The sequence below is a fragment of the Cupressus sempervirens genome, chromosome 10 (assembly GCF_028749045.1).
Source record: "Cupressus sempervirens isolate cs-2001-9-10 chromosome 10, ASM2874904v1, whole genome shotgun sequence".
In the NCBI taxonomy this organism is placed as follows: Eukaryota; Viridiplantae; Streptophyta; class Pinopsida; order Cupressales; family Cupressaceae; genus Cupressus; species Cupressus sempervirens.
In genome coordinates this window covers 172,415-198,128 of record NC_143127.1, presented here as the reverse complement: position 1 = coordinate 198,128, position 25,714 = coordinate 172,415, and the positions used below count along the sequence as shown (strand labels likewise).

At 36.6% G+C, this 25,714-nt stretch overlaps 2 protein-coding genes across 3 annotated transcripts; both read left to right on the top strand.

Annotated features, from left to right (window-relative positions):
* The first annotated feature begins 8,415 nt into the window (after nucleotides 1-8,415).
* Nucleotides 8,416-23,863, top strand: LOC149532246 (elongation factor 2). 2 transcript variants are annotated; one of them, XM_089806863.1, is made up of 5 exons: nucleotides 8,416-8,436; nucleotides 14,543-14,626; nucleotides 20,778-20,811; nucleotides 21,048-21,135; nucleotides 21,235-23,863. In XM_089806863.1, the coding sequence occupies exons 3-5, from the start codon at nucleotides 20,809-20,811 to the stop codon at nucleotides 23,673-23,675; spliced, it is 2,532 nt and encodes an 843-aa protein (XP_089662989.1). In that variant the 5' UTR covers nucleotides 8,416-8,436; nucleotides 14,543-14,626; nucleotides 20,778-20,808; the 3' UTR covers nucleotides 23,676-23,863. The 2 variants fall into 2 exon arrangements, with proteins under 2 accessions (XP_089662989.1, XP_089662990.1); XM_089806864.1 differs by lacking the exon at nucleotides 8,416-8,436 and having other exon boundaries at nucleotides 14,618-14,636.
* A 295-nt stretch (nucleotides 23,864-24,158) lies between these two features.
* Nucleotides 24,159-25,257, top strand: LOC149532245 (uncharacterized). Its single transcript, XM_089806865.1, has 2 exons — nucleotides 24,159-24,914; nucleotides 25,021-25,257. Exons 1-2 carry the CDS (start codon nucleotides 24,689-24,691, stop codon nucleotides 25,110-25,112), a joined length of 318 nt encoding a protein of 105 aa, XP_089662991.1. The 5' UTR covers nucleotides 24,159-24,688; the 3' UTR covers nucleotides 25,113-25,257.
* Nucleotides 25,258-25,714: the final 457 nt, after the last annotated feature.

Sequence of the window (25,714 nt, the reverse complement as noted above, 5' to 3'; positions counted from 1 at the left end):
ATTGTTCATGAAGATCAAGACAAAACTACATTTACATGTCCATGGGGTACTCTTGCATACTCTGTTTTACCTTTTGGTCTATGTAATGCTCCTGCAACATTTCAACGAGCAGTTATTAACATCTTTGTTGATATATCACATGATTGTATGGAAATATACATGGATGACTTCACAACGTTTGGAGTCACTTTTGAGGAAGCAATGGTGAATCTTGAAAAGGTTTTGGTAAGATGTCAAGAACATAATTTGGTACTTAATAGTAAAAAGTGTTTCATGCTCATGTAGGAAGGCGTGGTACTTGGTCATTTCATACTAGCTGTAGGAATACAAGTGGATCCAGCTAAGATAGAGGTAATTCAAACATTGCCCATACCTACAAAGTCAAAAGATGTAAGATCTTTTCTAGGTCATATTGGATATTATAGATGTTTCATAAAAGATTTCAGCAAAATAGCTAGTCCCTTGTATAAGTTACTCACAAAAGAAGCTAAATTTAGTTGGACATCTGAATGTGATGAAGCCTTCTAGCAGCTTAAGCAACTTCTGACTACAGCACTAGTTTTACAAGGCCCTGATTGGAATTTACCTTTTCACATATATACAGATGCCTCTGATTATGCCATAGGTGCAGTCCAACACAGCAATCCCAAAATCTTGAAGATGCAATCTATTATATTAGCAAGAGCCTTCGTGGACCAAAATTAAACTACATAGTGATAGAAAAACAATTGCTAGCAGTAGTTTATACCCTGAACAAATTTTGGCATTACATAACTGGTTATTCCATATTTGTTCATACTGATCATGCAACAATTAAATATCTCATGAATAAACCTGCTATAAATGGTAGATTAGCAAGATGGTTACTGTTGTTGTAAGAATTTGATATAACTATTGTTGATAAGCCTAGAAAAGCCAATATTGTAGTTGATTATTTATCAAGAATCCATCATGATGATACTAACACTACTTTGGTAGATGATGCATTTCTGGATGAGCATTTATTTCATATTGCTGTTCAAACTCCATGGTATGCAGACATTGCTAACTACATTGCAGCCAATAAAATACCAGAACATTTTTCTTACAAGGAAAAGAAGCTGCTTATAGAGAAAAGTTTATGTTTCTCCTGGATAGATAATCTCTTGTTTTACACTGGACGTGATCAAGTTATGAGAAGATGTGTGAGAGAAGATGAGACATATGTTATTCTACATGCATGTCATAATGAACCATGTGGAGGATACTTTGCAGCAAAAAGAACAGCCTTGAAAATCTTGACAACTGGTTATTATTGGCCTACACTTCACAAAGATGCAGCCAACTATACAAGGAAGTGTGACAAGTGTCAAAAGATGGGCCAACCGATAAGAACAGATGAAATGCCTCTTAATCCTAAGATGGCATTAACACCATTTGACAAATGGGGCATGGACTTCATTGGTCCAATTGATCCTCCATCTAATGGGAAATCCTATATTCTTGTGTGCACTAATTACCTAACAAAATAGGTTGAAGTCAAGGCCATGAAGCATGCTCATGATGAAAAAGTTGCTAAATTTATGTATGAAGAAATTTTTACTCGCTATGGTGTACCCAAAGAGCTAGTCACTGACCAAGGTGCGCAATTTACCTTTAATATGATCTTAGAGTTGATGAAACAATATAACATTAGGCACTGGAAATCCAGTCCTTATCACCCTCAAGCTAATGGACAAGTAGAGGTCACAAACTGTGAACTGGAGAATATCCTTAAAAAAATAGTTCATCTACATCGTAGGGATTGGACTAGTAGATTACAAGAAGCTATTTGGGCTTACAGAACAACTTGGAAGACTACTATAGGATTTACACCTTTTGAGCTCCTATATGGAAAGGTAGCAATGCTTCTAGTTGAATTTGAACATAAAACTCTAAGGATAGCATTGGCATTGAATATTGAACTTCCTATAGCACAAATAGAATGTCTTCTACATCTCGACTCTCTAAATGAAATGCACAAAGTTACTTTGGAATGTATTGAACTGAGAGGGCAAGTTTCTAAAGATTCTACTTTGTCCAAAACATCTAATAAGGAATCCCCTATGCAAATTGTCTTTGATCACTCTCCTCCCCATCTTGAGATTACAAGCATTCCCAAAAATCCTACTGAGGAATGTAGGGATGAAACCAAAGAAAATTCAGATGATAACCCAACAGACCAACTAGGTGCTTCAAGCTGTAGGGATGAAACAATTCCTGAATATGTTGATCCAAACACTGCCTTAGTTCCCCACAAATTAACATGGATTATTGATTTTGTAGAACATTTATGGAAGGAACAAAGGAAGAGGAAAATAAATAATGAAGAAGACAATAGTTCTATCACACTGTCGAATCTCCTTTTTCAGTTGTATGGACAACATCTGTTTGCCGAGGCCTTCTGGAAAGAAGAGAAGAAAAAGATGAATAAAATCATAGCATCTCAAGGTGAAGAAATTGTAGATTTAAAGGAACAATTAGCAAGTAAAAAGCAACGAATGGATCATGCCCTCAAGTTAGTTTATCAAGCCCCTACTTGTAGACCACCACCAAGAGTTTATGCTCTTTGTTTGAAAGAAAATTTTCTTTTGTTTCAATTAATGTTAACTCTTAAGAATATTAATGCGGAGTTCAAATTAGCACAAGAATTTTATGGACTATGTCAGACTCTATCACCCTGGAAGTAGAATTTACTTTGTGAATTATATGTTCATAATTTTGTTATCCCTTAAGAGACTCAATGGAATCCCTTGTTCTACATAGGGGACATACATTTGAGAGCCCTCATGTCTTGGATGTCCAATGAAGCAAACTATGATAGGCAGTTGAATAATTACAGGGATGAGGAGAGGTTAGAACCCTTGCCTTTAAGAGCAGAGAGTAGCAAGCTAGATGAAGTTCTCAGGGATTGGTTAACATTAACTTATGAAAAGAAGAATCCAAAAGTAAGGGATAGGGTCTTTACCGCCAGAGCTAAGGTTTATGCTGATTATGAAAATTTGCCCTACTTTGCTTTCCAGAGAGCTATGACTAGTGCTAGGAGTAGATGGGCCAGATTGCATGAATCTCTTAAAAAGTCAGAACCACATAGTCCCATCAATTTGGAAGCAACACTTCACAAGGTTCCAAAATATTTAGAGTTAGGGAAGCAGGCCAAACTAGAATTGTGGTGTCCCCTAACCATACAACCTCCAATGCTCCTGTGGCATGTATATGACATTAATGCCGATAGAGTTGACAAGTTGTAGGAAGATCATGGAAGGGAAGTGTGGGAGAGAACCAGAGGATTTTACTACAACTTCAAGAGAAACAGGAAAGGAAGGACTGAGATTGGAGAGTTCGGGTCATTAGCAAGGAAGTGCAATGCTTGAGGACAAGCATTAGTTTAGCAGAGGGCAGATGATGAGGCCAAATATTGCCTTTATTTCATGATAGTTTTAAGACACTTTGTTGATACTCTATTTTATTTCTGTCAAGACATTTGTGGACCTATGTTTAGCTAACTTATGATAAACCTATGGGTAGAAACTATGCCATCTTTTGTTAGTATTATATATATTATGCACTATTTCATATAGTTATCAAAATGTGTGTTCTTATATTTGAATTTAATTTGATAAATGTTTATTTGTAAACATGTCTCTATATTGTAACTAACATGTTAATGAAGACTGAAAGATGATTGGAAGAATTCAAAAGATGAGTGCCAACAACATTCATGGAGAAGAGAACGCTAAGGAGCAACCACAGAGGAGGAAAGTTGTAACGGTTGCAGAAGACACAACAACGAGTAAGGAGGAGCTATAAAGACTTATTTTCTTCTCTGCATTTATTCCATGGCAAGCAGATGCTTAGACTTTATTATTCCTACCTTAAACCGTTATTTCTTCTTCCCGCCTTGAGTTGTTATTCTCCTTCTTTCTCTCCCGCAGATTTAAAGCTAGGATATTTACTTTTCTATTATGGAATAAGTGTTGATCTCCTATATATAGGAATCAACCCAAGCGTGTTAGTTTAGCTAGTTAGAAGAAAGAGTTTATGAGAACAGACTGTTAACTTCTACAGTTGTATTTTTACAGTTATGTGTTATGTAATGAATTTCTGAAATATAATGAAATATTATTTGGCTTCTATCTTGTGTTAGTAGTTTAGTGAAGCCAACCAAGGGGGCCCACTTGGAAGGTGGATTAGATTAGGATAGAATAGATTTGTTTCCAAGAATTCTTAGTATTGTAAGTAGAAGTTGTAAGTTCCTTCTTGTAGCATCACACTTTGTGAATGTTCCTGCAGTATATGTGAGAACAATTATAGTGGATGAACCAAGTTGGAATATTTGTTAGCCTTTCATTATATTTCCAGTATTCGTAGAGTTAAGTGTGTTAGTTTCCTGTAGCAAGTGTAAGTTCCTTTTCTTGCATTTTACTTTCTTGCAGCATAAGCTTAGTGACTCATTAAGAGACCTAGTGCACATACTATGCCGACCATTTCAAATATACGTCCCTGGGTTGACAAGATTAAATACACCTCATAGTGGGAAAAATAGTCCTTAGTTTGAATATATTATTCCTAAGCATGGCCTAGAGCATGACTATGATACACCTATTGTGAGGCGGATCACTTCCCTTGGTGGCTCTCATTATTATGTTACATTTATTGATAATGCAAGTAGAAAAGTATGGGTTTATTTCCTTAGACATAAATCTGATATATTTCAAACTTTTAAGAAATGGAAATGCTTGGTTGAAAATGAGATTGGTAGGAAATGAAAATGTCTTAGATTTGATAATGATGGAGAGTATTGCAGTTGTGAATTTGAAGACTATTACTCCACTAATGGTATTCATAGAAAGAAAATTATTCCAAGGACTCAACAAGAAAATGGAGTGGTTGAACGCATGAACAAGACTATAATGGAGCGTGCAAGGAGCACATGATTACATGTTGGGTTGCCCTTAAACATGTGGGCAGTGGCTATCAATACTGTTGTATATTTGATTAATAAAGGTACCTCCACTCTTTTGGGTTGTAGTATTCCAAAGGAAGCGTGAACTGGTAAAAAGGTGAGTTATTCTTTTCCCAAGACCTTCAATTGTGAAGTATTTGCTCATATAGATTCTGAAAATAGAACCAAGCTATAAGCTAAGTCAAAGAAATGTGTATTTGTTGGATATGGCATTAATGAATTTGGCTATAGGCTTTGAGATCTTGGAAATCTAAAAAAAGTTAAAAAATTGGAAACCATAAAAAAGTAGAAATCTTGGAAAATTTCAATTAAAATAAAATTTTGAAAATCTTAGGAAATTAGAAATCTTAAAAATTTGGCAACCTTGGAAAATTGAAAGGCTTGAATTTTTTTGAACTCTTGGAAAAAAATGATTGTGTTGGAAAATTTCTTCTTCATGGAAAGATGAAAAATGGCTAAGTTTTGGTAAATTTCTCCTTTGTGGAAGAAAAAATGGCTAGTATTGGAAAATTTCTCCTTCATGGAAAGATGAAAAAATGGTTTAGTGTTGGAAAATATCTCCTCCATGGAAGAAGTTGCAAGGAATTGGTAAAGTTGTATGAGTATTCCATCTCCAAATCTCAAATTTCACCTTCTTCAAGTGTGTGCCCATGGGTTGAGAAATGATTAGTGAGGATAAATAACAAGAGGGATAATACTTGGAAAATATAAGAAAAAATATGACAAAATGAATCAAAAGCATTAGAGGAGGAAGGTGTGATGTTTGAAGAGAGAAAGAGAGAAGTTTTGGAGAAAGGAGAGAGATTGTGTAAGTATGTTAAGTTTTGAATTTATCGCATGATTCTTACATTGCTCATTTCTAATTTTTAGAAGGAAAAGCTTCATTTCTACAAATTAAAGAAATAAATTCAAACCTCAGATTTTTAGCCCCCATCCAAGTACTAAGTGATCTTCATCCAAGGCGTTCAAAGTTCAAACATGGTCAAGGAAGTTCTATATGAAAAAACCCTAAAGTAAAATAACCATCAACAGAAGATTCCAATCCATTTCATGAAGATAAATCTCAAGCTCCTACATGGGAAGATGGAAATATCCAAATAAATAGTTTCCAAGGAAACATTCAAAGTTGGAATTGGGTATACGTGTATATGAGTGGATGCTTGTTTATTTAGTTTATATATATTGTGTATGTGTCAGTGCAATTGTCTCTTTTCAATCAATTTTTCATTTTGTTTTTTGAACTTTTGGTCTATTTTGTGGGTCTTTTTATATTGTAGTTTGGTGTATTCTTCTTTTTACTTAGGCTTTACCTTTATTTGTGATCTCTCAGAGGGGTCATTGGTAGCCTCTTGGGAGAGTTTTTGTTTCCTTCGTATTTTAATCTTTATTATTAATTCCTCTTCTTTATTATTGTTATTGTTATTACTATTCCTTTTTTCCTTAATTTGTATCTTTTTTCAATTATTATGTTATTATTTTATTTTATTTTTGTTAATTTATTAAATTGTTTGAGCTCTCTTTCTTTGTATTGTTCTTTTGTTAACTCTCTGATTTTTCCATTTTGTATTTGATTTACTCCCCCTTGATTTGTGTCTTTTCTCTCCTTGGGCATTTGTCTTTCTATTCTTGATTTTCTCTATTTTTAGACATTTTATTGGTTGTTTACTATTTTCATCATTCATGTGCTCTATCTTTCATCTCAATGATGGATCATAGATTGTGATCAGATACATTGATGAACAAACAATGACACAATGGAATCCAGAAATATTCAATGATACCTATGGATTGTGGAAATTTGTTCTCTTTTTCAAATGATTTTGTCTGACACAAAGGTAAGATAAGTTGCTCAAGTGATTGATCTTATAGAGATAAGGTTGATAAGTAGGAAATATTTTCTAGAGCAAATCAAATTGTGATATTTCTATTAGGATTTACCTATGTAGTTTTTGAGTCAAACTCATTGACCCGTGTTTTATTAGTAGTGGTTCACTATAACTCATCTCTCACTAGAATGACGAGAACACTTAGCACTCATCGGGCATAAAGCTCCTAATTTTACAAAAAAAAAACAAAAAATTACAAATAACCCAAATTAGAAGCAAAGAGTTGCCTTTGAGAAAATAGAAAGCAAAAAAAAAAAGATATTAGACAAAATTGTGTTAGGAGGGATGATATTTCTTACATTCTATTTTTGCCCCTACAAATGATTCAAATATAATCCCCCCACTCGAACCATTTCCATTAGCATTGTGGTTTTTGGTTTTCGTGTGTGTATGTCTTTATTGCTAGAAACAAAAAACGAAAACTAAAATGATAATGATAATGATAACAATCATAGTTAGAACAAGAGCTCTTTGCAAGCTAAAGCGCTGGAGTCCTTGCCTTTTGGGTTCATAGTGGGGTTGTAGTTGTTAGCATGTGTCGAAGAAATCATTTTAGAATGTTTAACAAAATATAGTTTGTACTATAATAAGAAAATATTTTAAAGTTGAATAGTTTGTTTGTAAAAATTTAATTGTAGTTGACAATTTTATAATCAATTTATTTGTAAAATTGATAACGATTTGCTTAGAAAAAATTACATTTATAAGTTAAAAAATGAAGATTACATCATATGTAAATTTTAGTTGTAATATTTACAACTTTACTTTAAAATTTTGATATAAAATAAAGTCTAAAAACATTTTATTTTTATAGAGCCTAAAATGATTAATGTGTAAAATAAAACAATTAAATAGAAATAAATTTTAAATTTACATTTAAAATCATGTTTATTTAATTAATTAAATTGTATGCATATTCACATTAGTTTTAACTTTTTAAAAAATAATGTAAGATTAAATTTATGATAAAGAATTAATATGACAAATGAAACATAAAGCTAAAGTATTCTCCTCCTCAATCTGAAGGAAGCGGACAAAGGCTTACATTGCCCTTTTTTTTCATCTTCTAAAAAAATCGTTATTATTTCAAGAATTTAGGCCCTATTTGGTTGTAGGAATTGGACGAAAATAAAAAAATATTAATATCCGCATTGGCCAATTCGTTGTTTGTTAGCAAATACAAAACTGAAATTAGAATTCGCTTATTCTAATTTAACCCCAAAATGAGCATAGCAGAATTCTATTAAAAAAGATGGAATACGAATAGCCTATTCTTATTCCACTTTTTATTAAACCAATTTGATGGGTTGTGGGATCCGCGGCTCAAAATATTATTTGCCCGGTCCCAGTTTCTCCATAGTTCGGCAGAGTTTTACCATTTTCTCCATCGTTCGGGCAGAGTTTGCATGGCCAACAAATCTTCGTCCAGCTGTTGATTGTGTTTCAGACAAGGTATTTTGTTTTAGTTTTAAGAAGCCATGAGTTTTGTTTTTTCGGAACTGATTTGGGTTGTCTTGTTTGAGCAGGATTTGTTTTCCGTTGTAGGGTTTGTCTCCCGGAAACCAGGTATGCGTTCCATCATGCCAAGAATGTGCAGGTTTATGGGTATTGGATTCGTTTTCACCGCATCTGATTTCTTTTTCCTTGCATTTGATGGTGTTTGGGTTTTTACTTTTTCACGTTTTTGATGCGATGCTTCTTCCCACCATTGTTCAACTCTTCAAATCTTTCTAATTCTTCTTCACCAAGCCCTTCATTTGTTTATGGTGTGCAAGCCAAATATACTGAAGAAATCCACGCCAACCAGTTGTTGGTGAAGAAGCAGAGTTGGGAGTAATTATATTCATGGCCATCTATTTCTTTCTGCGACATGATTTGTGTGTTACTGCCATGGACTCTACAACCAGTAGTGAGTTGCCACTATGATGGTTAGTGAAAACAAAGGATTCACTACGGTAGTTTTGCATCTGCCGTGCTATCATAGAGCACGAGCACACTGATGGTCTGTGAAGCTGAAAACCAATTTTCAAGAAAGATCTGAACTGAAATGAAGGCTTTTAAAGTTATTCTTAGGATTGAAGATCTTTTATTTATTGTGGATGTGGTCCCCGACCTTCCAAGGAAAGTCTCCAACCATAGATGGGAGCAGGGAGGTAGATATATCACCGTGAAAAAGACTATCCCTAGTGAACAACAGAAGCCCAATTCTGTCACATTTCTCAGGGTTTTCCTTGTACAACTTAGGGTGACTGAATAATGTAATTGCTAATCATTTAATGGGTACCCACCAACCGTTATTGGGTTTTCTTTCAATCGGAAGTTTTCTGTATTGTGGCTTTATATTCTGCGAGGAATTTCTTCTTCCTATATCTGCCATAAAACATTCAGGCCCATGACAGCTACACAATCATATCTGTCACTCTGTGTTTTCTTCACTAATATTCTCCATCTCATAATGACAATATGAATTGTCTCAAGGAAATGAAAACTGGGCATTTTCTAGAGTATGTTTCTGTGACGTTTTGAGGGTTATTGCAGTAATCAAACGCTAACAATAGCAGGGCTTTGGCATTAAGGCCATTAAGTATTTTCTTTATTGGGCAAATAAGTAAATAATCAAAACAAAAGCAAGGCAGACGCATGGGCTTCTTTCATTGCTGAAATTTTTGAAGTCCTAAAATTTCAACTTATAAAATCAAACTAGCAAATGGACATGTTCGTTCCCACAAAATCTGCTCTGTGCATAGTGTAGTCATTGCAAATTGTTTTATAACTACACTTACCTTTAACATCATGAACTCCAGGGCTGAAAATCTTTGATAATTGCACCGCCATTAAAAATTGAGTTAGACTAAGTCGGCAGCCCATGAATGTAATCAATGCTTTTGGTTTTAGCTTATCCTCATTTTTCTCCAAACATTCGAATGTTGATCACCCATTGTCAAGTTCTCTCACAATTCCAACTGATAGCTGAACAGTTGTATTCATTGTAAATTACGGCTTTCTTCTAATGTGATGTGCAAGAGAAAAAGGTGATTAAGCTCCTTTGCAACACAAGATCTCATGTCCACCAAGAAGTGAAATACAAAAGTGAGAAACATAGTCAATGGAAAGGAATTGATGCTTAAACATGAAGAAGCATTATTCATCAAGTTGGAAAAAGATGTGTCAAGCATTTTTTCAATTCATTGAGCAGCTTGACCAGTTCAAGAAGATTATAGATGTTCTATGGGAAAGATAGGAGTGTCCATGAGGGACTCCATAAAAAACAAAAAGCTGAGGAAGAGGATTCCAAGTTAATGAGAATGATAATAACTTGACACATCCAATTCCACCTTCGTTGAAGTGGAATGAAGGTAGCATGGCGCATTATTTATAAATCAGCTGCATGGATAGAAGTTTGGAAAGAATCTGAAGATTCTGTTTAGCCAACCAGTGTCATTAATTAAGCGTGTGTTTGGCACATCCTCTCAATAAAGCTCTCTTTATGTAATTTCTTGATGCTCTCCAATAAAATCAGATTCCGCTTTGCTTCCAAAATCTTTAAAACAGCAGCAACAGATTTGAGTGCCTTTTTATCCCCAACAATGTGTCTGAACAGGGTGCATAATCTAGTTTGCTGTTCTGTTATTTTTAAGAGCAGTTTGCTTTGCTTGTTTCTCCAATTTAACCGAGTTGCAAGTTGTTTCTGCATATTTAGATCTCTCAGTTCAGCTGCGTAGGCATTTACTTTGTCCTTGATTTGCCATACCTCAGGGGTTTTCCTGTAACCTTTTCTCTGGGTAGATCCCAATAGAAACCACAATTAATCAAAGTATTATCAAACAAAAAAAATCCTGTGCGTTCTGCAAGTTACACTATTATTATACAACATATTTCATTAAAAAGGAGGTAAATTGACTATAATTTGGCATTTAAAACTATGCAGAAAAAATAGCAATGGAATTTTCTCTATGTGTGTTATTTCTAATTGGTTAACCTAAATCTAAATTATTTTAAGCGGACACAACTTAGCAGATAATATCATATACTTGTATAGTAGTTAGAAGAATCTCTGTATTTTTTCAACAATTTAACATCTTTGTCCAATTTTGCCAGCACATTTCAAATTGCCATTTGTTCTAATATTTATATAATTTAATCTTCTACATGCTTTCCTGTGGATTGGTTCTTTCATTTTTTAGGTCCACCGTACTGAATGTTCCTTACAAAAGTTGCACCATTAGGAAAACGGAAGCATACAAATGTATTCGTTTAAACAAGACAATGACTCAATTACTCACTTGACTAAAAATATTTCAATTTAATTTGTTTTTTTGCGTTAGCTGACAAATAAATGCCTTTCACTCAGCTTAGCTTGGAACAACATGATTAGGGCGTTAAGATAATCAAAACCTGGATGAGTTCAATGTAACCTGTTGTGACATCGCCTCTGTGAAAATTCTCAGTTCCTTACACCCAATCCTTCCAAGTCCCTTCATCACCCACGGCTTCTACACTGAATACCATCTCCAGCAACCCATTTTTATCAAATCTAGGGTTTCCATCACATGATAGTTTTCTTCCCCACGGAGAAGACCCACAGATCATCCCTACCACACAATCCTTGTCAAAATTCACCAATTCAAAGCTTTCTTCCACATGTAGCAGAACCACATACCATCTCCTCCACACCATTCTTGCCAATTCTGGAGTTTTCATTACCCCAATCTCAGCAGTGCAGCAATACTGTTTACAATGCTTCTACTATGAATAAAAACACCAGTACATTGCTAGAATGAAAGCAATACTGTTTGTAATTATTTTTCTGTCAAACGACTTCAATCTGAAAACAAAAGTCACACAATAACAACAGTAGTCTTCTGTATTTTAAGTTCAGTTTGAAACAGTGGTCAATACTTCTACAAACTGAGTTCAAATAGAAAATAACAATAGTATCTCTGTGCTGATACAATCAAGTCCCAGTACAGTCTGAAATAGCCTATAACTTTGTAAACTGAACATATTGACTGTTTAGACAAATAGTCTTTACTGTTTAGTATAGATACGTAGAGTGCATCATAATTTAATCACTGTAAATAGAAGAGTTTTGGTCAAATTAGATTACCTTCCTTCAACATCAAATACTGATGATTGAACAATATGTCCTTTAAGCAAAATCTGCTTCATAGAGGACTTCCTTTTAACATTTTAACCATAACATTTGTTATCCAATCTGAATATGCAACAAAGCCTGTATGAAAACAAAGCAGAGCAACTATTTAGCAGCCAATATGACATGGAAAAGGAGTTGACAAGCACCGAATTGCCAGGTTTTGAATGGCTTGCTGATTCTCAGTAGTGCAACACTCCTATTCACTGTACTGGTTCATCTGATCTGAATATGCAGAAGGACATGTGTAAAAATCAAAATGAGCAAGAAGATACCAATCAACATGACTTAGAAAAGGAGTTGCAATACAAAACAGAGGAGTTGAGCAGCAAAGAATTGCTAGATTTAGAGGAATGGTTACTCAATTAATGTCATCTGATGCAGACTTTCTGCCTGAGAACATTCCTGTGACCACTTTTCCTCCTTTGGATTGAATAGTAACACGGTTTGTATTACACATCAGATTTCCACAGTCTACAATAATATAAAAAAAATACTTCCAAAGGTTGTGTTATACATTAACGTCAATTTTATAAAAAAATATGATACTTTCTTTTAAAATAATTCACAAAAAAATAAGTTTTTAAAAACATTTTTTATTATATTCAAAATATAATCAAACCTCAAAAAAATTAAATTACTAAAATTAAATAAAAAAAAACGTATTCCAATTCCTATTTTGATTGTTGCAACCAAACACAAAATAGACATCTTCCGACTCCTCTTCTAGGACAACCAAACATGTTCAAATGCTATTCCAGAAGTTATTTTAAGAATGCGTGAATTCTAGAAGAGGGTTCATTCTTGCATTGACGAATGCCGCATTCAGCAATTCCTGCAACCAAACGGGCTTAAGTAGAGAAAAAGTGGAAGAGTGAAAACATGAAATAAAGGCAGAATGGTCTAGAAAGCTCATAATGCTTAGAAGTCTTCATTTTTCATTGCATCTTTTGAAGAGCTCGGAGAGCAAGTGCGGCTAGGGTTTCGCTGGTTTTTTTTGGCAGCCGCCATGAATGCTGATGCCGCCATTCATTGATTGCTGGAAGGTATGCCGTTTCTGGTTTTCTTGTTCTACTGTTATATATTATTGTTGATGGCCGCCATTGTGAAAGGGATTTGCTGGAGATTTTTTTGTTGATCTCATCTATACCTGCGATTCGCTTCCTTTTTTCCTTGATTTTCCACTAAATATGTCATTTATTTCTTCTCGAGTTGGCTTTTCCATGAAATTATTTGCTGGAATTAAGCTTTTTGCTGCTTATATTTGAAGAAGGGTGGCACATCTTTAATCTTAGAAGACCCCAAGGAATGGGAAGATTTTGTCCACGGTCCCTCTCTTTGATGCTTTATCAATAGTGTGAACTTCAAATGAGGTAATTGTGCTTCGGCTGCCAATCTTCGAATAAGGTTCACTTGTGAATTGTGGGGACTGATTACATCAACATCGTTCACACAAACACCTCCATTCACAAGTGCTTTAACAATCTTCAAAAGAAAAGTTGCCTCTGTGGGATTATTTACAGCATTGTGCACTTTTGTTCTTGGAGCTGGTAATAAATCTGTATTATGAGAATATGATACCCCATTTGTTTGGATGTTAAAAACCAGCATTTTCTTATGAATTAACTAACCCGTGTAGCTTAAAAACAAAAAATCGACCCTAAACATGGAAGATTTCTTTCTTCCCTTCTTGCAAAACTCTCTTTTCTGCCGACTCAAATCTGAATATTCAAAATCAAAGCGAGCTCCCTGATTATTGACCACTTCCATCTGATGATTCTGTCATGCAAATCTTACCTATATGCTCTGGTGAATACAGCAACATGTGTATGGTTTCAATTACAGTCAGATAGGGTACTGGTTGAATTATACTCATTGGGAACCCAGGAATATATATATATATTCTCCATTCATTGACTCCAACATATCTGATAGAGCTAGAACTATGAGTTTGTTTCCTTTTAGAGCCGCCACATATCATTTCCTGTAGATGAATTTTCCTTAAGCATTCCATGGCAGCATCATGGCACTCTCGAATCTCATGCACAGCATCAAGAATATAATCATGGCACTGTTCTTGGATGGCCTTTTTAAGAAAGTTTTCACTATCCCCTGTTTGTATAATGTTTTCTATGGTCTCTTCATCTGGATGTTCACCTATAGCAGTATAGTATATTTCCATGTCATTTAACATAATGACCGCTTGCTTTCTTTTACGAAATTGACTTGCACATGACTTTTCAGTTTCTATTTCCTTCATACTTCTTATTGCTTTATACAGTACAGCATTCTGGTCTCTCTCAACAGAATATTTGAAATGGTTTTTTATGAAGTTCGAGTATGGGCTCGTGACACTCAAAAACTACCTTTCTGTGATTTGCATCTGAGCACTTAGAGTACTGTTACTGTTTTTTGTATGTATTCAGAGTAAGAGAAATATGACATGTGTGAGTACGTTGCTGTAAATAACCAGTCATTGCTTAGATCATAAAGATCTAACTCCACTTCTTTCTTTTGCAGGAGAACAAAAACCAGGAGCTTACCGGATCGAAGGCTGGACCAGGGGCAGCAATAGAGAATACTTAACCAGTCAAAATCTGAAAGGCAATTACTGGTTACCCCCGACTCTTCTCTCATATGTTGTATTTTTCTTGTTCTTAATATATATGAAAGACAGTAGTTGGACTCACGACTTGTGTGAGATATTTCATTTCCAGCATTTTTTCATTCATTTCATACTTTGTAAAAATGAAAATTGTACATATCAGTGATGATTTATACAATTAACATTATATCTCTTCTGCTCATGATTTCATATATGATTGCAAAATGATGGAATGTGAATAAATGAAAAATGAATGTTTTCTTCAGCAATTCTTTCTGTGATGTTATTTTGTAAATTTTTTAGCATGTGTAAAATTTTAGTAACATTTTTGGCGACCTCTGCTGTATGTCTGCCTGCTTGACATTTGACCAGTTTGCTCTTATTTATTGGGCATAGAGTCTGAAATTATGCGTTCCTAGCACCTAGACCTGACACAGTGACTTCTAAAGTTGCTGGTACAGTTTTGAATGCATGCACGTGAGCTTAATAGGACTCTTATTAGGTTGACGGATATGCATAATCAAACTCAGGTAGTAGCTTTAGAAGCCAAAACCTTCATCATTTGATCATCTCAGTTATGTGTGGATGAATGCGTGGATTTGAATGGATGCATGTGAATAGTGGATATGCATGTATGTAAGGTTGGCAGCAGGACTTTGAGTAGTTGCAACATTATGTATATGCATATGCATGTGTATACTAAGTACGTGTAAGCATTTAAAATTTTAAACACACGCATCAATGCAAGCATGAATGGGATGGGTGAATGATGAAGCTTAACAACATAAACCAGCAACTTGACTAACCTAAAAACAAGACAAAAAACTAATCGAGCACAAAAAACAATGGCGAACATGTGCTTGGACAGCACTTAGGAAAAATAAAGAAACACTTAACCTACTGTAAACTAACAGTACAACAAATGATCAAACAAATCCATTCACTGGATAGTTAAATTAGCTACCCTTCCTCTTTAGGATATAATACTGTACATGCGTGAGGACAGCTGATAAGAAATGAAGTACATGCAGTTGTGTAAAGAACTGATGCACTATCTCTTGAAAAACATAAACAAATTGACTCACCTCCACCGACAAATTCTTCTTTCCATTGTTCAAAGGTAGATAAGTGAGTTGACTTTTAGCTTCAGCTTCATTCGAATATTCATGTTTGAACACAAACATGACTGGTTTTTCTTTGCTGGCCTCCATTCTTACTGAGTGCCTAATGGGACAGCCTCCGGAGATGGAAAACTTTGCACTTAACCTGTTGGCTCCTTGTTGCATTTCATCATGACTCCCGTGCATAATTTCGTGCCATATCATCTCCTCCTCCTGAGTTAGAGGTTCACCATCTTCTGTCAAAACGTTCAATAGGTTATCTAAGCTATCAAACTGTAGAACGTTCTTGACAATAGGTTCAAACTTGAACGCAGGTAGAAAATTTTCAAGAAGAGTATTTTCCAATATAGGGCTTTCGTTAATAGGCTCACAACCTGAAAATTCAACACCGAGATTTTCACAGAAATCTTTGATAATGCTATCAAAACACTCCTCTCCTAGAAACTCGTCATATTCCATATCTTGAGTGGATACTTTGTCAAGTATAACTTCATCATTTATGTCCTTCTGTTGCAAAGCTTGGATGGATATGTTTTGAACATCAATACTTCCCTCTTGCTCTATAAATAGGGGTAACTCATCAGAGAAACACATAATGGTTTTTTCTTTACCCAAATTGGATAAATGTTTTTCTAAATGGCTTGCCAAGTCAACTTTCTCAGTATTATGCACCAATCCTTGATAAATTCATACAAGAAAAAACAAATAGAAAGGAGTTACCCACATTTGTGGAATGTATGAATCATTTACAGGCAAGAAATATGAAGGATTGTATTGCTGAAAAAGAGAGAAAAGAATAAAAAATTGCAAAGGAAGTAATCACCACAAAAATGTGCAAATTCCTAAATCCCTTTGACAGTTACTGTCTTCCAATGGATAAATTCAAAGAACAAAGGAGAGGAAAACATAGGTGGAAGAAAAGATTAAAAGAAAAGGGTCAATGCACAGACTGTTCCCGAAAACAATTCAAAAGGGGAAATAGGTACTCAAAGAAATGGGTTCCTAGGAAACAAATAAGGTATAAGGCCTTTAGATAAACTGGATTCAAAACTAAAGGAAGAAGAATTCGAGTCTGCTATATCTGTAAGAAGGGACATTTTGCTAATGAATGTCCAGAAAGGCCATCCCTAAGAAAAGGAAAAGGAAAACAGAAATTAATCAATTCTGAGGAAAGAATATTAAATGAAAAGATTAAAAGAAAAGGGTCAATGCACAGACTGTTCCCGAAAACAATTCAAAAGGGGAAATAGGTACTCAAAGACATGGGTTCCTAGGAAACAAATAAGGTATAAGGCCTTTAGAAAAACTGGATTCAAAACTAAAGGAAGAAGAAATCCAGTCTGCTATATCTGTAAGAAGGGACATTTTGCTAATGAATGTCCAGAAAGGCCATCCCTAAGAAAAGGAAAAGGAAAACAGAAATTAATCAATTCTGAGGAAAGAATATTCACAATACTGGAACAATCAGAATTTGATTATGAGTTAGTAGATGTGGATAAGGTGTTACCACATGACATCATCTGGAAACAGTATGAAGTAGAACTCTCTGACGAAGAGGACTCCTCATCCTCTGAAACATCAGAATCTGGATCCTCGGAAGAAGAAGAAGAAGAAAAGGAGGAATGTCAGAATATGATGAGAATCAATGTAACATCTGATGATGAGAATGATAATCCTTTCTTATTCCCAATAAAAGAAAGGGTGAACATGATGCATAAAGAAGATGAAGATATCCTAGATATTGATTTTTCCCAAGGTAATGAAGAACAATGGGATGAAAGCTTAATAGCAGAAACTTATCAAGCCCTAGGTTTAACAATGATAGGAAAAACAATTTTTCTCAGCTTTTCCCCACAAACCAATATTGTACAATCTAGGAATGTGCAATTATCAGAAGAAGAAATAGAAAAGGTCTTCCATCAGGAAAAGTATGAAAGTATACCCCTAAGAAAACAGCTTGAGTTAGTTCAAAAAGCCAAACAATGCAGCTGTGATCATAACCAAATGCTATGGCTTAAGCAAAGGGAAGAACAGTTAAAAGCTAAAATTGTTCTAGCAAAAGACCACCAAGATATGGCGGAAGCAGGAGGGTCCATAACCCATCAACAAAGACACTCGCAAAGATTAAGGAAGGAAGAATCAAACTACCCTGTCTCTGTTCCAAAGAATAGTAGTAACATAATCACACCAGTACCATGGCATAAATGTAAAATACCAATCACAAGCTCAAAAGAACGTTCTACATTGAGAAGGTCCCAGGTAGAATATCTAAGGAAAGTCTTAGAAGATGCTCAAGAAGAAATCAATCTCATTATCAAAGAAGATCAAGCCTATGATGAAGACCAATATCTTCATATAGAAACCTTTGAGTCATTACATGGGCCACCTCATCAGATTACAATTGACCAATTGCAATGTTCTGATACTGGACAAAATATGGAAACAGCATTCAGTAATATGATGCACCTCCGAAATCAATACGAGCAAGAAGTTGCCACAGCCAAAATGCAGTCTATGTACAAGGAAATGACAATTATGCTCCCTGTCAAACTACCTCATGAAAAGCAATATTCCCTGAAATTCCTATATGATACTGGTGCCACAATTAATACAACAAGAAGGGAATGTTTTCCAGAAGACTACTGGAATATCAGTACTGATACAACCATTACCTTTGGTAACGGTAACAAAACCAAACTTACAATCAGGGCTCTCATACCCTTTAGATATCACTACCCCAATAGCACTCAAATTTTTGAAAGCACCATTTTATTCTACCAATTTAGTAATCAAGGGGTAGATGGAATAATCGGTAGTGGACTTCCGCCAGAATGGTTTCCTGTACAATTACATACCCAGGGTATTGTATTTCCCTTCGGCTTTGCAGCCTATACTCATCTGCCGCCAACCACTTCCACTTACCAACCTTTTCAATACCCCAATATCATGCGCAAAATCCTACATCCGTTACGACTTGCCTCCACCAAGCAAGATGTCTTTGATTCCTTTGACTCCTACATTCACACTCTTCTCGGGGTTGGAGAGCCTGATCAGACATCCAAAGAATTACAGACTCTGCCGGATCAGTATTATGAATATGTCTGCAACAAGAAAAAGATCAACCATGAGGCAATCATGACAAAGGACATTTCGGTCAATCAAAAGAAATGGCAAAAGAAGGGACTTATATACAGAATAAAGTTGGCACCTGAAGCAAAGCTTCCCCAAGTAAAGGCCAACTACATCATACAAACACGAGAAGAACAAGAGGGATTGAAAAAGGAGATCGCAGAACTATGACAGCTGAACATCATCAGACCTAGCCAGTCACATTTTGCATTCTCAGCTATGTATGTTCCTAAACAGGATGAAGAAGGAAATCTAAAGCCAGAAAAAGGGTTGGTAGTAAACTATAAACCTCTTAATAGACTTCTTTTAAGCAATCAGCATCCACTACCCAACCTGAGGCACATTCTCACAAAAATTGCCTACTCACAAGTATATTCAAAATTTGATCTGCTCAAGGGATTTTGGCAAATACAGATAGAAGAACAAGACAAATATCTTAGTGCCTTCCAGGTACCCCAGGGATTATATGAATGGAATGTTTTACCATTTGGGTTAAAAACTGCACCCAGCATTTTTCAAAGCCACATGGACAAGATATATAGAGCCTATGATAAGTGGTTATTAGTATATATTGATGATATACTAATCTTCACAAAAGACTATAAAAGCCATTTACATTGTCTCTACAAGTTCCAACAGAAATGTGAAGAACATGGTATATTACTGCATCCTCAGAAGTTCAAATTGGCAGTAGAAGAAGTAATCTATGTAGGATTACAAATCCAAAAGGATGGGAAAATATCACCTCAAAAACATATTCTATCAAAAATCCAAAAGGTACAGGTTCATGATAAGAAATCTTTACATCGATTTCTTGGTTTAATAAATTATGTTTCCCAATTCTATCAACATGAAGCAGGAGCAAAAGCAAGATTAACACCCTTGCTCACGGGGAAAACATCATGGACCACTAAGCACAATGACATCATCAATGACATCAAAAGTTGGTGTACTACACTTACCCCCTTTACACTTGCCAGGAGAAGGATTAAAGATTGTGGAAACAGACGCCTCAGAATGCTGCTGGGAAGGTGTACTAAAAGAAAGATGTCCAGATGGCACTAACTAGTGGGACACAACAGTTTTCGTCGTGTTTACCATCCACTTAACTCCCTTTTCTGGACTAATCCGACTCATCACCCTGTGAATCAGGGTCTTCTTCCATTAATTGCTGTCTAAACTCGGCGGTTTCTGCTTCTGTGTTGTTTCTAGGAAGAATAATGTCTAAATGTATGATGATGCCTCCAGGAGTACTAGATTGAATGGTGCGGAATGAGATTCGTCAGGCATCTTCTTCTTGTCTTGCAATTTGTCCTCCTTCCCGTTCCTCGTCTTCTCTTTCGTCCTGTGTTTGAGATGTTCCCTGTCATTGATCTAAGGCCATAATCCTGGTCAACTCTGAGGTTGTATGAAAAGAAGGATCAACCCCCATGGTTTCGTTCTGGGTGTATGAAGGTACTGGAAGATTTCCTGGGCGAATAGCAATCACATATCATTTCCTGTAGATGAATTTTCCTTAAGCATTCCATGGCAGCATCATGGCACTCTCGAATCTCATGCACAGCATCAAGAATATAATCACGGCCCTGTTCTTGGATGGCCTTTTAAAGAAAGTTTTCACTATCCCCTGTTTGTATAATGTTTTCTATGGTCTCTTCATCTAGATGTTCACCTGTAGCAGTATAGTATATTTCCATGTCATTTAACATAATGCCCGCTTACTTTCTTTTACGAAATTGACTTGCACATGACTCTTCTTCTTCTTATTCTGCCTTTATCTTTAAGTGTGACAACTGTCATCAATGAACTGATTTTAACTTCAATTTTTAATTGCAATTCTTTTGTCCATACCGTTTTGTTTCACATATGTAATCTTTAATAATATTTATTTGTTGTGCAGGATTCAGGCTTAATAAAGCAATCTAGCAAAGATGGTATGTGAATATATATTGATTTTTTTAGAGAAGCGGAATATGATTTGTTTTTCATCTTTTTATCCATTTCAGAAACAGACATTTGTATCAAAGCAAACAGATTTCCACAATCCATGAATATTGAAATGATTTCTGGGGAAGATTGTGTGAGAGTTTTTTCATCACAAATCTTCCCCAGAAATCATTTCAATAGACATTTGTATTTTTAACCTACTGTCACTATACATGATTTGCAGGTGAAGTTTACAGCAGAAGAGCTCCGTAGGATTATGGACTTGAAACATAACATACGCAATATGTCTGTCATTGCTCATGTTGACCATGGTATGAGCTACTTTATATTTGTCTCTTCAGGTTAAGTATTGCGTTAAGAAGATAACCAGTATTTGGATTTTCCATGACATTACTTTTGCTGTCCTGCAGGGAAGTCTACACTTACTGATTCTTTAGTGGCGGCAGCTGGTATCATTGCTCAAGAAACTGCTGGTGATGTTAGAATGACTGATACTCGTGCAGATGAAGCTGAGCGTGGTATCACCATTAAGTCAACAGGCATCTCCTTGTATTACGAGATGACAGATGCATCTCTTAAGAGTTTCACGGGGGAGAGAATGGGAAATGAATATTTGATAAATCTGATTGATTCTCCAGGGCACGTTGACTTCTCTTCAGAGGTCACAGCAGCCTTGCGTATCACAGATGGTGCATTAGTTGTGGTAGATTGTATTGAAGGAGTTTGTGTACAGACTGAGACTGTTCTTCGACAGGCTCTTGGAGAAAGAATTAAGCCAGTTCTTACTGTTAACAAGATGGATAGGTGTTTTCTTGAGTTGCAGGTTGATGGAGAGGAAGCTTATCAGACATTTCTAAGAGTGATTGAAAATGCAAATGTGATAATGGCTACCTATGAAGATCCTCTTCTTGGTGATTGCCAAGTTTATCCAGAGAAAGGGACAGTTGCTTTTTCAGCTGGTTTGCACGGCTGGGCTTTTACTTTGACAAATTTTGCCAAAATGTATTCTTCAAAGTTTAAAGTAGATGAATCCAAGATGATGGAAAGACTGTGGGGTGAGAACTTTTTTGACCCAACTACCAAAAAGTGGACAGCAAAAAACACAGGATCTCCTACTTGCAAAAGAGGTTTTGTTCAATTTATATATGAACCGATTAAACAGATTATAAACATTTGTATGAATGACCAGAAGGATAAGTTGTGGCCGATGTTGCAGAAACTGGGAGTTGTTATGAAGAGTGAGGAGAAGGAGCTAGCAGGGAAGGTCCTAATGAAACGTGTTATGCAAACCTGGCTACCAGCCAGCAGTGCTTTACTTGAGATGATGATTTTCCATCTTCCATCTCCTTCAAAGGCACAGAGATATCGTGTAGAGAACTTGTATGAGGGTCCTCTTGATGACGTGTACGCAACCGCAATTAGAAATTGTGACCCTGAAGGACCATTAATGTTGTATGTTTCAAAGATGATTCCTGCTTCTGACAAGGGGAGATTTTTCGCCTTTGGTCGGGTTTTTGCAGGGAAGGTATCTACAGGAATGAAGGTTAGGATCATGGGTCCTAATTACGTGCCTGGCCAGAAGAAGGACTTGTATACGAAAAGTGTCCAGAGGACTGTCATTTGGATGGGTAAAAAACAAGAATCAGTTGAGGATGTGCCCTGTGGAAATACGGTGGCTTTGGTTGGGTTAGATCAATTCATTACCAAGAATGCTACTTTGACTAATGAGAAGGAGGTTGATGCCCATCCAATTAGAGCAATGAAGTTCTCTGTCTCACCAGTTGTACGTGTTGCAGTGCAGTGCAAGGTAGCATCTGACCTTCCAAAGCTGGTTGAAGGGTTGAAGCGGCTTGCTAAGTCAGATCCTATGGTGGTGTGCACAATTGAGGAATCTGGTGAGCATATTATTGCTGGAGCAGGAGAACTTCACCTTGAGATTTGCTTAAAGGATTTGCAAGATGATTTTATGGGTGGAGCTGAGATTGTTGTGTCTGATCCTGTTGTATCATTTAGAGAAACTGTATTGGAGAAGTCAGTCCGTACTGTAATGAGCAAGTCTCCAAATAAACACAACAGGCTCTATTTTGAAGCAAGGCCTCTTGAAGACGGCCTTCCAGAAGCGATTGATGAAGGTCGTATTGGCCCAAGAGATGATCCTAAGGCTCGTGCCAAAATCCTTTCTGAGGAGTTTGGATGGGACAAGGATCTGGCAAAGAAGATCTGGTGTTTTGGACCTGAAACCACTGGTCCCAACATGGTTGTAGATATGTGTAAGGGAGTTCAGTACTTGAATGAAATTAAAGATTCAGTTGTTGCAGCATTTCAGTGGGCATCGAAGGAAGGTGCTCTTGCAGAGGAGAATATGCGTGGTATTTGTTTTGAGGTTTGTGATGTTGTCTTGCATACTGATGCCATTCATAGAGGAGGTGGCCAGATTATTCCAACAGCAAGAAGGGTTATGTATGCTGCTCAGCTTACTGCCAAACCAAGGCTTCTGGAGCCAGTATATCTTGTTGAAATTCAGGCTCCTGAACAGGCTCTTGGAGGTATTTATGGTGTGCTGAATCAGAAGAGGGGCCATGTGTTTGAGGAAATGCAGAGGCCAGGAACTCCGCTCTACAACATTAAGGCATACTTGCCAGTAGTTGAGTCATTTGGGTTCTCTGGTACTCTCCGAGCAGCAACATCTGGTCAGGCTTTCCCTCAATGTGTGTTCGATCACTGGGATATGATGGGCTCTGATCCACTGGAGCATGGTACTCAAGCTGAGAAGCTTGTTTTGGATATCCGCAAGAGAAAGGGTCTGAAGGAGCAAATGACTCCCTTGTCAGAGTTTGAGGATAAGCTGTAAAGCTTATGTTGGTTTAGTTTAAGTATTTTATTACTCTTATATTATACCTTTTGCAGATGTTCTGCATTCTCGTTTCGGGATACTTTGGATGAATGTTTAACGAAAGTTGTTACATTCTTAAAGCCATCTTCTACATAGCTGGCCACAGATTTACGTTTTGCAATGTAGTTGAATTTTCTTTTGGGGTATTTGGCTTGGAGTTTAGTCATTCCATTATTAGTTCCTGCCGAGTTCAGCAGCTCGATTTAAGTCATACTCACGTTCAGCTGCCTGCATCTCCAAATTGACCCTGTCCACCTGTTCAACAACGAAAATGGCAATTAACAAGTTAAAAGAAGCTTTCAGTTATCTGTGATGATATGAAAAAACCTAACACAAAGTCCGACTTTTTACTTTAAAACATATTTTTATTATAGCACTTTAAACTATACAATTAAATATAAAAAATCTCCCTCATCTCTTCAAGTCGACTTCTCACTTCATCATTCATCGGGCAACATGATGGCTCATTATATAATACAATAACTTCGTATCATCGTATTGCAATGAAAAACCCTGCACGATCCTACGAGTTCGTAGGATCGTAAGCCCTCAGAATGTTTTCAGCGATCATACGCTAACCATTTCACCGTAGTATCGGAGCTTTAATATTTTGCTTTGTCGATCAGCTCGTAGGATCGTAAGCCCTCAGAATGTTTTCAGCGATCATACGCTTACCATTTCACCGTAGGATCGCAAGCCCTCAGAATGTTTTCAGCGATCATACGCTAACCATTTGACCGTAGTATCGGAGCTTCAATATTTTGCTTTGTCGATCACAAGCTGATCGTAAGATCTTACATATTTTTTGCGACGTTCTCGATCTCACGACAGTCTCTCTTAATATTGGGAAAGTCAAAACTTATCTGACTTTGCATGTTTGTTGGCCGGATGGGCCCCTCCACGTGGGTAGTAACCCACTCTTCAAACACGCCATTGAATACACTCGACTATAACACGACCAAGTATAAAAGATGCTTTTTATTCCTCTCACCAGGCATCACCAAGAATGTGGGATTATCCCCTCTGTAGCTGCGACTTCCTCCAATCGTGAGTTCCAGTTCAGAACGTGGGCTGTTAATCATCTTGGCGTGGAGATATCTTTCCTCTACATGGAAATCTGTCCATGCTATGGCGTGAACGCCCTTTTCCATGCTGCGGCCTCTTCTTGCTGGTGTTGGCCCTGTCAAACGTGCCACGGTGTGAAGAATGCGTGTTTTTCCCTACTAAATGTGCAGGGTCTTCCACATGGTTTTGGTTTTTTTTTCACTTATGTGAATGCTCCAACTTTTTCTTTTGCCTGCAGATTCTCCTTCTCTTACGTCTGGAAGCTCTCATATAGCGTGGAGCTGTGGTGGTCATCTTCATCCACGTGGATGCCCCTGCTGCAAACTCTGAACCATCCTTTTACCCTGCCGTAGATCTCTGTATTGTCCCATTTTTCGTGCCTGCTCCACTGCTGATTCAGTAATAGATCAAGGTTTCCTTAACATTAGAACTTTCTCTACTTCCTTATTTCTATCAATGTGGCACTCCTGCAGACTGTGGGGCATTCGGATCCTTTACTCCAAAGTTCTGGGATTGTTCTTGGACGTGGGGTGCTGTGGTGATCTCCCCTGTTGTGGCTTCCTCCATATAAATGCTTTGCAACTTGGCGTGGACTTTCCTTTCATCCTTGAGTTCGGCTTCATTTTTAACTCGCTGCCGCTGTTGAGCTTTCCTCTAACTACTGCACTTTCTTCCCATGCTTCCCCTGCTCCTCAACATGCAAGAAAAGAAACAATGGAGATGAAGAAAAGGAGGGGAAGAAGAAAATTGGAGGAACAATTCAAAACTTTCAACAACAGCTCCTTGTACTCATCCTGAACCACCCTGGAATCAATGCAAATGCATAGACTGAAACTCTTGTCAACGGAGTTGGTGACAAACATTAACTTATCCTTATCCTATTTTATGCTCAATGACCTTATCATTTTTATTTTAATATTATTACTAGTTCA